Source organism: Natator depressus, chromosome 14 (assembly GCF_965152275.1).
Source record: "Natator depressus isolate rNatDep1 chromosome 14, rNatDep2.hap1, whole genome shotgun sequence".
Taxonomy (NCBI): domain Eukaryota; kingdom Metazoa; phylum Chordata; order Testudines; family Cheloniidae; genus Natator; species Natator depressus.
The window spans coordinates 7,723,566-7,737,735 of record NC_134247.1 but is presented as its reverse complement, the minus strand read 5'-3'; the positions used below and the strand labels follow the sequence as shown (position 1 = coordinate 7,737,735).

Below are 14,170 nucleotides of genomic sequence, written 5' to 3'. Positions count from 1 at the left end.
CGCTCCCCACCTGCCCCATGTGACCTTGGGCAAGTCACTCAGTCTTTCTGTGCCTCGATTCTCCATCTGTAAAATGGGGCATTGAGAGGATAACTATGTGAAACGTTGGGAGGTGCTCAGATACTGCAGTGATGGGGGCCACATAAGTATCAGAGCTAGAATGCTGTATATCTTAGCTGAGCTGCCACTGTTTCGGCGACATTTGCGTTCCCCTGTAGCTTACATAGTAAAGGTAGGACTAAGAAATCAGAATAGCTCCTAAAGGCCTGATCCAGCCAGGTGCTGAGGACTCTCAGCTCCCCTCAACCTCAATGGTAGCTGAGGAGGCCCAGCCAGATCAGCTCCTTCGTGTACATTTTATGTTACTTATATCTGATAAATCAAACTTAGCTGGCAGCATCCAACGAACCTCTTCTGTTCAGAGCCGAATCTCATTATTTTATAAGGCTTCCAGGGTATTCCCAGCTAATTTACAAACAGAGAAATTAAACCATCCCCTACTCCTCTGTTTCCATGACATCGAAGTCCGATCTCCATGTAACCTGACAGCTTGGCAATAATTAAGCAATAAGGCATGACAAGTAATGTATTTCTTTGGTGGGCTGGGGGAAGGCCTGGGGTGGATCATGAGACGAGAAGCCGAAAGAGCCTCGTTTCTCCACTCACCCAAGCCTCGTACTAATCTTACAGAAAGGCACCGCCTGTCACTTCTATAAGTGTACAAATGGGATTATGGTAAAAGGTGGGGAGAAGGAGACACCTAGTCTTCACTTGACGGGTATTCTCGAGGGGCATCACTGTTGTTCAGTCCCAAAGCTCCATCTCGTGACCAGGCTCACTCACCTCCCACATGCTAGTTCTTCACTTATCACGTGTTCCTCATCAGCCGCCCAATGTCATGAACTCCACCTCTGTCTCCCAAACTGCTGAGATTCATTTGGGTGTGTTGAGTGGGAGACTGGTGGCAGGTGAAAGAAAAAACACTATCGTCTGATGCAGGATTTAACAGCCCTGGAGAGCACAGGATTGACCAGGAGTATACAGGTTTCAGAGTAGCAGCCGTGTTAGTCTGTATCCGCAAAAAGAAAAGGAGGACTTAGGGCACCTTCGAGACTAACAAATTTATTTGAGCATAAGCTTTCGTGAGCTACAGCTCACTTGGTGCATCCGATGAAGTGAGCTGTAGCTCCCGAAAGCTTATGCTCAAATAAATTTGTTAGTCTAAGGTGCCAGGATTATATAATGACCACAGCAGTAGAGGATGCAAAGGTGAAGGCTTTTCAGCCATCAGCAAGAGACAGCACCACAATCAGCAATTGAGAGTGAAGCAATTCTTCCAGCCAGATCTGTGAAAGCAAACAAGTCCGTGTACACCATGCTGATGGGGGCTGGCTGTTGTTGACATGATGGGACACTGGTTGTAAAGCTTTTTGACTGGCACATTAAGGCTTGTGCAGTTCTTGCATACGTTCCATGGGAGGCGGCTCTCCCCATTCACAGATCTGACACACACATTCAAAACACATAGTTGGCCAAACTCAGCACACTTGCTTGGCATCTCCTGCAGGGTGCCCATGTGCCTCCCTCTGTTCATTTTATTGTTAGTGGCCTCAGTTCAGCAAAGCACTTAAGCATGTGAGTAGTCCCAGTGAACTTCAGTGAGACTACCCGCATGCTTAAAGATAAGCATGTGCTTAAGGGACCTGCATTCACAGCACCAATCCCCTCTTGAAAATGAGCAGTGCAGCGGACCTTGAGACTAGGAAAATGGAGGCAAACAGATGTAGGAGCCTGAAACAGCTCCCACTGAAGCCAGCAGAAAGACTTCTATAGGAGCTGGACTGGAGTATAGAGGAGGGATGAGTATAGGCCTTTGTCACTGGACATTTAGGAGAATCTGCTTTCAGACTCTCCAGTCACTTTTAAAATTGGGCTGAAGAATTATGGCTGATGGGAAGCAATTTGCTCTTGAGGCTGCTGTAAATAAAATCTTTCTCCAAAGCCACCCGAGATGTCCACGCACCCCCTTGAAACTAAAGTTTTTAGGACCTGCACAGCAGAGTGGAAGCTAGACAGATTTTGTTTGTCTTCTAATCTAGCCCTTGAGGAGGAATTTTTGCACCTTCACTGAACTTAAGCTTCATTTGGAGGCAAAATGATCCACACAGGCTACTTTGACAGTTTTCATCCTTAATTTATTCTGGGCTTTAAGCCGCTTAGATGGGAGAGAGACTCCTTTTGCAATCACGATGGTTTCTTTCCTCCTCGCCTGCCCCCATTATTCTTTACCAGGGTCAGGTAACATAAAAATCAGCAGCTGCTAGGCTCCAAGGCAGAGGAGTTGGAGTGAATTAAAAAGGAAACTGGAGAATCGACTGCACGGTAGATCACTCCTGAAACTGATGGCCAGTGGTTTCAAGCCATTCCCATGCAGTGTTGTTCAACTGGCACTTATTCTGACCAATGTGGACACAGCGGTTTTTTGGTTTTTTTTGAGATTATTGTTAAAATAAAAAAAACTAAATTATTTCCCATCACGCACTGTTCTTGGTTCACTGGAAAAAAAGAATCTAAGCTGTAAATACCACCAAACTTATTTAAAATCAATTTATAAACACTGTCTTGGTAAAAACAGTTCTAGCCTAAATGCTCTCCGCACACTGAGAGGCTAACCAAACATTCACAAGATTGAAAATTAAAGTCTGAAAATGGTCTTTGCAATTGGATCCTGACACAGAACTGGGATCATATTTTGGAATATTTTGTAAACGATGATAAAATAGTACAAGGGTCATTACAAATACATTGTAATGAGGTCGAAAGTCAGTGCATTACATTTAGTACAATCAAACTTTAAATTAAAATATAATATACAAAAAACACCTGCAGGATTTTCTGATGCTGACATTTTCTGAGGCAGTAAAACAACAAGAGTAGAAACCATACATTCGGACACAGTTCTTTCAGTAATCTTGTGGTTTTTTACAACAGTACTGTATGTAGATTTTCACCTTCAGTTCCCCAAACTTAATTTAGAAATGGACTGATATTCACCTCCTGGTAGCTCTCAGTCCTCCAAGACCAAAAAGTGTAATAACATTGACTTTTTCATGAATGACAAGGTCCCCAACTAAGGTACACAGCAAAATCAATCAAGCTTGTATACCATTTTCTGTAAAATATAAAATTTGGGCCAGATCTTCAGTTGTGGGAAATCAGTAGAGCACCACTGACTTCCACAGAGTTTATACCAGCAGAGAATCTGACCCTTTGTTTCAAGAATTTGCCTTTCTGATGTCAAACATTTTCATATTGGAGGGAGGTCTAACATGAATAGTTTTGGATGTGATTTGCCAAAGGCCCTAAATGAATGTCTTGGCTCCCATAGAAAGTCAATGGGAACCTAACTTAATTTTAGACCTCTGAAAATCCCCTGAGGTATAGTTGGGAGGGATGGCTATTGATCATTATGGCCTACTTAGAAATGATACGCAGCAACAATGGTCCATCATTGTGAATGTCAAATCAAGATGCAATTTGTACTTTAATTAATACCATTACTTAGAAATTTACATGTATCGTTCATGCCAATAAATCTACAGCAAAGTGATACAAACACACAAGCTTGTGCCACCTATCATGAAATGCATTTTTTGCTACTGGGGGTTCTTTGATATCAAACCCTCTCTAAGCCCCATCCTGATCTATTCCACATCCAAAGCTACTACTTGTTTGGGGTGTGGAATGGCTGGAGGATCAGGACCTTAGATGTATTTCAGATATGCAGGGTAAGTATCATTTAAAAAAAAACCCAACAAACTACCATGTGCTCTAGGCAACAATTAACACCATTTATGATCATATAAATAGAGGATTGTCCTGAAAGAGTGGCCTAAAATGACAAACTGAGTCAGGACACAACAGCTGCTTCCTCTTAATCCCAAGTAGGCAATGGGGTTAATTGCCATTCAACATGGGGAGGAGGACATTTGATCGTAATCAGGACATTTGAGCAGGGCAGGGTAGTTACTGTTCATCTGGAGAGATGCATCACTGGAAATATCGGAGGGGCTGCGTCCGCGCACCCAGGCATCAGGATGCAAGAATTGCCCTGAGTAATCAGAGCAGTTGCTAAGACGGGGGTGGTAGAAGCCGGGATGGGGTCTGTAGATCTCCTCGGCAGTGTATCGTTTCATGAACAGGTAGACTGACATCACACCAGCACTCTGAAAGGGAGAAAATGAAACAAATGCTACTCACAGGGTAGGGAACTGGGTTGATTTAATTCTAAATGCATGAATGAATGAATGAATGAATGCTCAGGAGCTGTATTGGCATTGCCATGGACAAACAAGACTGTGTAGTTATGAAAGTAGCAGGATCTAGTTGGGCAGGGCATCAGACTGGCTGCCTGGAGACCTAGTTTCATTCCCTTGCTCTGCAAATGACTTGCAGTAAGACATTGGTTATAGGGTGGCCATTCCAGTACTTTCAGGACCAGTGTGACGCTGCTCCCACTGGCATGGCCTCTCACACACAGCACGTGTGAGGTCACGCTGCACAGGGGGACACCATTTTGAGGAGTGCTCCACCCCACCCCCACCGGCATGGCCTCTCACGCACAGTGCCTCACAAGGGGGTGCCATCTTTAAGAGTGTGCCGCCTTGCCCCCGCCGGCGTGACTTTGCTTTTAAAAATGGAGTCCCCTGTCCAATACCGGACAAAACCATGTCCAGGTTTGCCAGGACCAGACAGGGAATAAACCATCCAAAAAGAGGACAAACCAGTTCAAATGGCCTCCCGACTTGGGTAAGTCACTTCTGCCTCTGCTTCCCCATCTGTAACATGGGGATAACAATACACCTGTCATCAAGGTGCTCCTGCTTCTCCTGATTCAACCTACTTTGACCACTGGCATTCAGGGTTTGCACTGGTTGGCAGGAGACACAGGCTCAGTTGACAGCACCAGGATCGGCCCATTTGTCAGTCATTCCATATAGATGTCTATTAACGATTAGGGGCTCCTAAAGAGTCTTGCCCTTTCAAACCCCACCACACTCCTCCTTTTCATAACAACCAATTCCTGATGGTTTGGCCCAACAACCAATATTTTAACTCCTGAGAACAGACCATGTTTCTAAGGTTATGTCTATATGGACTACAGGGGTGTGAACAGCAGTGAGCATGAAAGTGCTGCACTGTAACTCCCCCGTGTGGACACTGGGCGTGAATAAAAGATTCCTACTTTGCATTAATGGAGTCCTGTCTGAAGAGGACTACGTTAATGTGGACTAGGCACCTTTTAGTTAACATCCACCCTGGGGAGTTACAGTGCAGCCCTTTGGTGCACACTGCTAGTCATATCTCTGCAGTTCAAGTTGTGGGGCAATATAGATGTGTCCTTATAGGCACTCCAGAAAGCTCACAACTGACAAGTACCTCTGTGAGAAGGAAAGAGATAGCAGAGAAGGCAAATGACCATCCGTATTTATAACTGAAGTAAGTCTCCGAGTCCTTGGTCTGGTTCAGCATCTCGTCGTTAATGCTCGATATGTACAGCACCAGCCCCACAACCAGAGATAAACCTGGGAAGGGAGAATGACAGAAGGAAACGTTCTTCAGTAAAGACACAAAGCAGCTCACGGGGGTTCTTCCTTTAGAAGAAAATTTGAAATATGTAGGTTGCATTTCAAAAAATTGGGGAAACAGGCTTCTCCCCCATTGAACAGGTCAACGCATTTATGTCATTTTAGTCAAACCATTATGTTCTTAAGCTAGACTCTTCTGAACTACAAGTGATCCGTGTACGAAAATGCTTTAAAGCTCAGCTGTCACAGCTGCAAGTTTAACACTCCTCTAATGCGATGAATAAAACAGTCACTTGTCTCATGTAGAAAGATCCCAGCTGACTATTTTAAAGTTTCAAACATCCTCTGTGACTGACTTACCGTAAGAAATAAGGGGCCTTGGTTGCTTAAAAAGAGTCCAATCTTATGGAAGTGATAAATTGTGGATGCAAACTCCTACCTCTCATTATACCACTGCAGTCCCAAAGTAGGCTGTTAAAGGGCTACCATTTATATACTGCACCGAATAGACTTGGAGACAAAAGGTAAGAGCCCCCTAAGTTACTGAAACAAGAAGATAAAATCTATTCTTGGAGAATGCTGAAAACTACAAAAAAGAAAATCCTCTCACCACGGCTTTTCCCCCCACAGGCCTCAAGAATGAGAAGTAAAACAAGGAAAGATGGATTTATCAGAACTACGGAAAATCGTTTTTGGGTTAAGTATTTTTTTCACCATTATTCCCTGATGTATCTTATGAGATGTAAATATTAATATTGATGTTCTTTGGCTCAATACATCTGGAATTCCAGAGGTTGAGGCTAATATATGGTGCCAGGCTAAGAGACTGCATGGTATCATACCACAGATCAGGTGAAGCGGTCATAATTAAAGCTGGTTGGGAATTTTTGTTTCCCTATGAAAATTTTCACATCAAGCGCTTGATGAAAGCCCAAGCATTTTTGATGGAAAAGGAAATTTTTCACAAAATTTCCATTTTGTTGGAAAGCCATTTTTCATTAAAAAAAAGGGGGGAGGGGTTGATGACAATTTTGTGACCAGGTCTAGCCATAATGTGCCACCTCACCATTGATTGCAATGAGGAGTTCTGCTTAAAAAGACTATGGCACAACATAGCCCAAAGTAAGGATTTAACACAGCGTTACTGCAGCTTACAGATCTGTGGGTTTATATGGCTATTCTTTCCCTCCTCCCTCCCCCCCGAAGTACAAGGGCCTTCAGAGGAAACGAAGGCAGATGAGACAGCAAGTGCAATGTTAAGATCATTCCAATAAAACTCACCAGACAGAATGAAGAAGATTCCCGATACAAAGGCCAGGATGGTTCTGTGAGGCCGAATGTGTCCAATATTGCTCAGTATAAACCCGATGAACATGAAAAAGAGGCTGACCAAAGGGAAAGGAGTAGCAGAACGAATCATCTCTGGTTGTAAAAGGGGGAGGAAAAATGAGAACAGGGTTAGGCCCTCCTGTATAACACCAGACCTGGGCTAGATTGACCAGGCCAGTTCCTTTACGTCTCCAATTTGTTGCATTCTGTAGATCTCTCTTTTTCCTTTCCTGTTCTCTCTGAGTCTCATGTGCGTGCTGGCACCCACCCCCAAACCAACACACCCAACTTTCTTTGATAAGCAGTTGACTGAAGGTGCAATTATGCCTGGCTGAGAATACATCTGTTAATGTTTGTATTCCGAGTGGTTTCCACCTGAAGCATTAAAAATGCACATCAATATCTTTTGTGATAGCATCACAAGTCTTTTCACGAAACACTTGGATTTATTATCGCAAAAATGTACCAAGCATGGTTAAGGTTCACACTTGGAAGTGGCAAAAACAAAACATAGGACTTTACAGGGAGAGCTGTGACATTCCATCCTTAACTCATCCCACCCCACAGGGGATCTAAATCAGCGTGCAATGCCCCAGTCTGTACGTGCTGTATTTGTACCAGCTCTTGTCACCAGGTGGGGAGAGAATGTAAACTCATCTATTCCAAAAAAAGCCACCGGCCTTGACCACTCCAGCAACAGGATGCAGAGCCTGGCTTGTAGCCGCTGTCAGTGTCCCAGCATAAGGGGGAGACATAATCAGACACTTCTCAACATGCCTGCATTTCACCAAGTAAAAGTGTAGTTGTACATAAGCACCCAGCTGTACGTTAAGTTACAATACAGCACGAACAGGGAATCAGAAGCCTCCCCGAGTTCTGAAGTAATTCCTAGTAACCTGTTGTTACTTTAACAGGCTGTAAAGAATGAATGATACAACAAAAAAGTAAATAAACTACCTACTTAGAACATTGATTGTCGATTCAGACGTCAGCTGGACGTTCATGGGCATGACGTATTCTATAGTAAAACACCGGCCACGCTCCTCACCTGCATGGAGAAGAGTCTGCTTCATGCTTGTCATTTAATTAAAATGTTTTCTTTACTAGAAGGGGTTGGTTTTTTTAAATGAATTTCAGTGCATGCAAAATAAACTTGCTTTTTTGGTGCTCTTTGAGTCATAACTGTTAGTGTGTGGTGCTGAAGAAGGATGCCTGCTAGCTACCGTATCCTTGAGGGACTGGCTTTTTAAAATGTCGCTGGCAAAAGAGTAATAGCTAAGGGAGTACTGTGAGCTGGTTTTATGTATCAGACACGTTAGATCTAAATACTAAATACTAAAATTCGCATTGTGCTGGTCATTCGGAACATTTATTGGAGGGCAGTGGAAATGGAAAAACAACAAAGCTCAAGGTATGGGAAGTACATGATAACATTACTGGGTGAAAACAAACTGGGCAGGTGGCTGGAGTTCGACAGTGCATTTTCAAACAATCTGCACGTAAACAGCTGTTCCTGAATAGGAGAAAGCTCTGAAAGCTAATTGGCAATGTGGGGGGATTTTGACAGACCATGCAAGTTAGCTAGAGAGGGCTTGGCTTAGGATGCCTTCTGATGAGGCAAACAAAGGTTTAACATTTGATACAAAACACACGATCAATCAAAATGGTTGGTCTGGTGGGTAAAAAGCACAGAAATGTGAATTGGGACATCTGGATGACTCCTAGCTCTGCCACTGGCTTGGTCCCCTTAGGAAAATTATTTGGGTTACGCTGGCTTTGCAACCCTCCTCAAGAACTGCGAGGGGAGGGGGAGGAGGGGGAATTACACTGGTGATAATTATTCTTCGCCTTTCTAAAGCACCTGACACCTCCGCATAGCAAACCATTTTACTGTATAAACAAAAAGAGCAGGACTGTGACCTCATACCACCATGCAAGGGAGAACTCTCAGCTTCCCTACGCAGACTACTTGCATCACAGGTCACTGCACTAGGGGGAGAGGGAAGCAACCTCCATGGGGCTGCTACTCCCCACTATACAAGTGGCCAGAAAGTGGGTGGGCAGGAGCAAGGAACAATGGACCCTCAATTTAGCCCCTCCATTCCACATCCAGTAGCCGGTTACTTCCCGCTGGAGTATGGGGAGAACCAGGGAGAGAACTGTGACTCAGAGTAATTCCTTCCCTGCTGCGCTCCTGAGTGGCACAGCTCTGCCCACCATTCATTCAAGGCAGACTGTAAAGTTACAATTGATGCGTAAGGAATTATACCACCTAAAACCCCCTGTGCAACTGGAGAAACAGAGGCAAAGAAGCGGTTAAGTGGCTTGCCCAAGGTTTGTGCAGAACATCTGCAGCAAAGACAGGAAAAGGCAACTAAAATCCCTGGCTCCCGGCCCACTGCTTTACTAGGCAAAGCTTCCTCATTGACAACGATGTGAAAATCACAAGAGTAAACAGTTCTTTGTACAAAGCACCGTACCTGCCAAAAAGCAGACCCTCCAGAGACCAGAGTGCAGCGACATTTTGATTTCGGTGGTCTGATTGTGGGGCAGGATGATTCCCTCCTCCAGGTAAAGCCAGTAGTCGGTGCTCACAGCAATTCCTAAGAGCCCCAAACCACATACCGCAAACACACTGCTGAGCAGAGTCAGAGCCTTCCTGCCGCACGCGCTCATTCCAAAAAGCATCAGGGTTCCAGACGGCAATAAGGAATAGCTGGAGGGGAGAAAAGATGGCGTGATTAGCAGGGGCTGTAGCGCAGCCAATCTGTTTCCAGCGTCGCTTTCTTTAGGGTCTGTAAGTGACAAGAAGCTTTGCCCTCCCCTTTTGTGCTTATTTAGGTCAAGCTGAAATAAACCATTAAAAAAAAAATCACAAACTCCCCAGACAGACAGAGCATTTGAACCAAATGCTACCCGACTGTCACACAGTTTTACCCCCCAAATGTTCATGGACTTGCTGAGCACACTGCCCCTGGGATGTACACATCCAGCCCTAGGGACGTACACGCACACACACTAAGGGGTTGTTATTATTTGTCAGTGGTGTTACTGAGTTGCCTACATGCTTAAACCAAAATTGGGGCCCCATCTAATTATCTATCTTAGGTACTTCTGTGGCCGAGGACCTCACAATCTTTATCCTCCCAACTCTCCGGTGAGGGTAGGTAAGTGTTTTTAAGCTACAGATACACAGTAAGACACATTCCCTGTCCCAGCAATCTAAAGTCCAAATCCTGCAGAGCTTTACACACATGCTCATATTTAGGAGTTGGAATTAATACCATAGAAGTCAATGGGACTATGCACAATGTGTAAAGTGAAGCACAGGTGTAAGTCTTCACAGATCAAGGCCTAAATAATACCTTACATTTATCTAGAGCCTTTCATCCACAAAGATCCCAAACACATTAGAAACCCATGCACGCTTGAGAACCACTATGATCTGCACTTAGCAACATACACACTGAGCCATTCTTCTGTGTGAATTTTTGTCTCTCCACTCCCGTGAGAAACGATTTGCCATCGGGGGCTAGATTGAATTCTCATATTAACAACAGTTCATTATTTTACTAAATGCACTGTGGACCACACACTAAATGACATTCGCTAGATAAATGAATGAAGTATATTGTGCAATGCATTAGCCTCACTTTATTTACCTTTTTATTGTGTTTGTTCGCTTACTCGCTAATTTGCAGAATTCAGTCGTTCTCAGTTGGCCTTCCAGATGACATTACAAATTGACAAGATTTTACCAAAGCTCATCATTTTATTTATTAAAGTTTTACCAAAGGCTCTTAAGCAAAGTAAGCAGTCATGGGATAAGAGGAAAGGTCCTCCCATGGATCAATCACTGGTTAAAAGGCAGGAAACAAGGGGTAGGAATACATGGTCAGTTTTCACAGTGGAGAGGTAGTGCGTGCCCCCCAAGGATCTGTACTGGGACCAGTGCTGTTCAACATATTTGTAAATGATCTGGAAAAGGGGGTAAATAGTGAGGTGGCAAAGTTTGCAGATGATACAAAATTCTCCAAGACAGTCAAGTTCAAAGCAGACTGTGAAGCATTACAAAGGGATCTCACAAAACTGGCTGACTGGGCAACAAAACGGCAAATGAAATTCATATGTTAATAAATGCAAAGTAATGTACGTTGAAAAACATAATCCCAACTATACATACAAACTGATAGGGTCTAAATTAGCGGTTACCACTCAAGAAAGAGATCTTGGAGTCATTGTAGATAATTCTCTGAAAACATCCACTCATGTTAAGTAGGAGTCAAAAAAAGCTATCAGAATGTTAGGAACCATTAGGAAAGGGATCGATAAGAAGACAGAAAATATCATAATGCCACTATATAAATCCACAGTATGCCCACACCTTCAGTAAAGCATGCAGTTCTGGTTGCCCCCTCTCAGAAAAGATATATTAGAACTGGAAAAGGTACAGAGAAGAGCAACAAAAATGATTAGGGGTATGGAACAACTTCCATGTGTGGAGAGATTAAAAAGACTGGGACTGTTCATCTTGGAAAAGAGATGACTAAGACGGGATATGATAGAGGTCTACAAAATCATGAATGGGGTGGAGAAAGTGAATAAGGAAGTGTTATTTACCCTTTCGCATAACACAAGAAACAGGGGGGTCACCCAATGAAATTAATAGGCAGCAGGTTTAAAACAAACCAAAGCAAGTACTTCTTCACACAACACACAGTCAACCTGTGAAAGTGATTGCCAGAGGATGTTGTGAAGGCCAAAAGTATAACTAGGTTCAAAAAAGAATTAGATAATGGAGGATAATGGAGGATAGGTCCATCAATGACTATTAGCCAAGATAGTCAGGGGTGCAATCCCATGCTCTGGGTGCCCCTAAGCCTCTGACTGCCCCTAAGCCTCTGACTGCCAGATGTTGGGACTGGACAACAGGGCATGGATCATTCAACAAATTTCCCTGTTCCGTTTATTCCCTCTGAAGCCCCGGGCATGGGCCACTGTCGGAAGACAGAATGCTGGGCTAGATGGACCACAGGTCTGACCTAGTATGGTCATTCTTATGTTCTCAAAAGTTCACTGCTCCCTGATAAAGCACTAAGGGCTCTGTGCCACAGGGCTAAAGCACAACTAAAACAGAAGAAAAGCTGCAGCAAATGACAGGTTAGAGAAATGAGAGGCAATGAAGGTTTTGCTAAAGAGATTGTAGCTTGGTGGTGGGAATCAGGTAGCTAGATCTGTTTACTGCTTTTACAAAGACACAATATGAGCCTTTCCCAAGTGTGTTTGGTTCTTACTGAGCGCTACAGAAAACAAGAGAAACAAACAAAAATTCCCTCTTGACAACAAACCAACCAAATTTAACAGAGGAGCAGAAGGCAAGATCTTCCTTGTCCTACTTTTAAAATTGCACATGCACTGTTCAAGCTATGTAAAGCTTAAAACAATAAAATGGTAGCTGATTGAATCCAAACAGAACACAGTGTTTAATTAGAGTGTACATTGCAAGGTGACAAGGAAGGCAGAAAACTCCTAAATAAACAGAAGAGACAATTGCATATCAATTGTTGGAAGCATTTCCAAAATACTGAGTGGATAACTAATCAAAAATATGGGATAGCTTGGTCTTGTGCCTCTTCGGGCTGTTCTGAGCATTAGCTTGCACTGAAGTAACTGAATTGTTTTTCATTTCACACCTTTTGTTATTTTGGGGCAAGTCAGTGTGTGAACACACTCAGTTTGGAATAAGCACACTTGAAGTAGGATTTTTAAGGTGTTTTTTTTTATTATTATTATTAAACTTCCTTGTTGAAATGAAGGAAGGACCAAGCGGTTGAAGCAGGAAGCCTGGGAATCAGGAGTCCTGGGTTCCTTTTCCTGCTCTGAGAATGGGGTTTAGTGGCATGAGCAGAGGAATGTGGGGGCATGGGAGTCAGGAGGACCCCGCAGTTCTGTTCGTGCCCTGGCTCTTTAAGATGGATAAATTAATACTTACCTACAGTAACTCACAGGGGGACCTGTAAGTCTTCACAGTTTGCAAAGCACTTTGAGAACCTGCAAAGGAAGAGTGCTATCACAGACTCATGATGATTACTGCCTGAGAAGCAGGTGACGATAAGTACTTCCTACCCCTGAATAATGACACAGTCCTTGTATGGGCAGAACAGCCAACAAGTTAAGCTTCTTCAGGCAGAGTACAATGGACTTTCCCTTCGAGAACAATCAAACACACACAGGCAATTAACCTCACCTACAACGTTTTGCACTTGTCTTTCCATTAGACCAGTGCTACTCAAAGTGGTGGTCCATCGACCGGTGCCGGTCCACGAGCCATCAGCTGCCGGTCTGCGTGCACACTGGGGAAAAAAAATTGCTGGTCCCCCACATCAGAAAGCTTGAGAAACACTGCTCTAGACCATACACAGAATTTCAAAATAAAAGATGAAAGCAGTTTTCCAGAGTGCAAGTGTTCTTTACACACCACTATGCTTCAAAAGAAAACACACGTGAAGCGGCTCAAACTATTTAAAAGGACAGTACCCTATTCCTACACACTAAAACTAAGGGCAAAGGAGTTAACTGAATCTTGGGAAGAAATATCCTTGGATTCTCAGAAATGCCTACCACAGTCATAACTATTTTCCTCCTCCAGGATCAGAGGATGATACCAGCCACAAAGCAGTATTAAGGCGCTGGCTCTTTCTACACTGACATTAGATAGACGGCGCACATAAGGCGCTGACGTAAGCTACAAAAAGTGCTGTCACTTGAAGAATGTGGCCCAGCCAAGACCCTGCCACAACACGGTATTACCCTTGCCTGTGGCTTTGATGAAGAGGTTTTTTAAGCTCCTGGGAAATCCTGATGTTCAATATTTGCCACCGGCGACGACGGGGTTCTACATTCTGTCAGCAACACCATAAAGATACAAAATAGAGATTGCTTCTTTCATTCAAACATCGGGAGCTATCAAGCCTGAAATTGTGTGCCCATTACTTGCCAGACGCCCACGCTGTAGAGCAGCATAGGAAACGACAGCCTTGACGTCGACTATACCCCTACAGAGAACATCAGCAGCGAGATACATGGTGTGTGTGTGCAGGAAAGTGAGGAACATTCCTCACTTTATCTGATGTATTAGTGGGCCAAAGCCAAGTAGGGATTGGTGGTTTTGGGGAAAAGAGGAGATTCTTGCTCCAAAGACATCTATAACCCTTTCATTTAATTACCTCTACCCTGTTCCTGCTGACCAAGCT

At 43.7% G+C, this 14,170-nt stretch overlaps 1 protein-coding gene across 1 annotated transcript in view; it reads right to left on the bottom strand.

Annotated features, from left to right (window-relative positions):
• Positions 1-2,767: 2,767 nt before the first annotated feature.
• The window catches only part of CACNG5 (calcium voltage-gated channel auxiliary subunit gamma 5), a 28,085-nt gene continuing 16,682 nt past the window's right edge, over positions 2,768-14,170 (bottom strand). The window contains exons 2-6 of the mRNA XM_074970523.1: positions 9,398-9,633; positions 7,879-7,965; positions 6,870-7,010; positions 5,440-5,585; positions 2,768-4,226 (exon numbers count right to left, since the gene is read on the bottom strand). Coding sequence (XP_074826624.1) covers positions 3,969-4,226; positions 5,440-5,585; positions 6,870-7,010; positions 7,879-7,965; positions 9,398-9,605 — 840 coding nt within the window. The 5' untranslated portion in view covers positions 9,606-9,633 and the 3' untranslated portion in view covers positions 2,768-3,968. The remainder of the gene's footprint in view (positions 4,227-5,439; positions 5,586-6,869; positions 7,011-7,878; positions 7,966-9,397; positions 9,634-14,170) is intronic.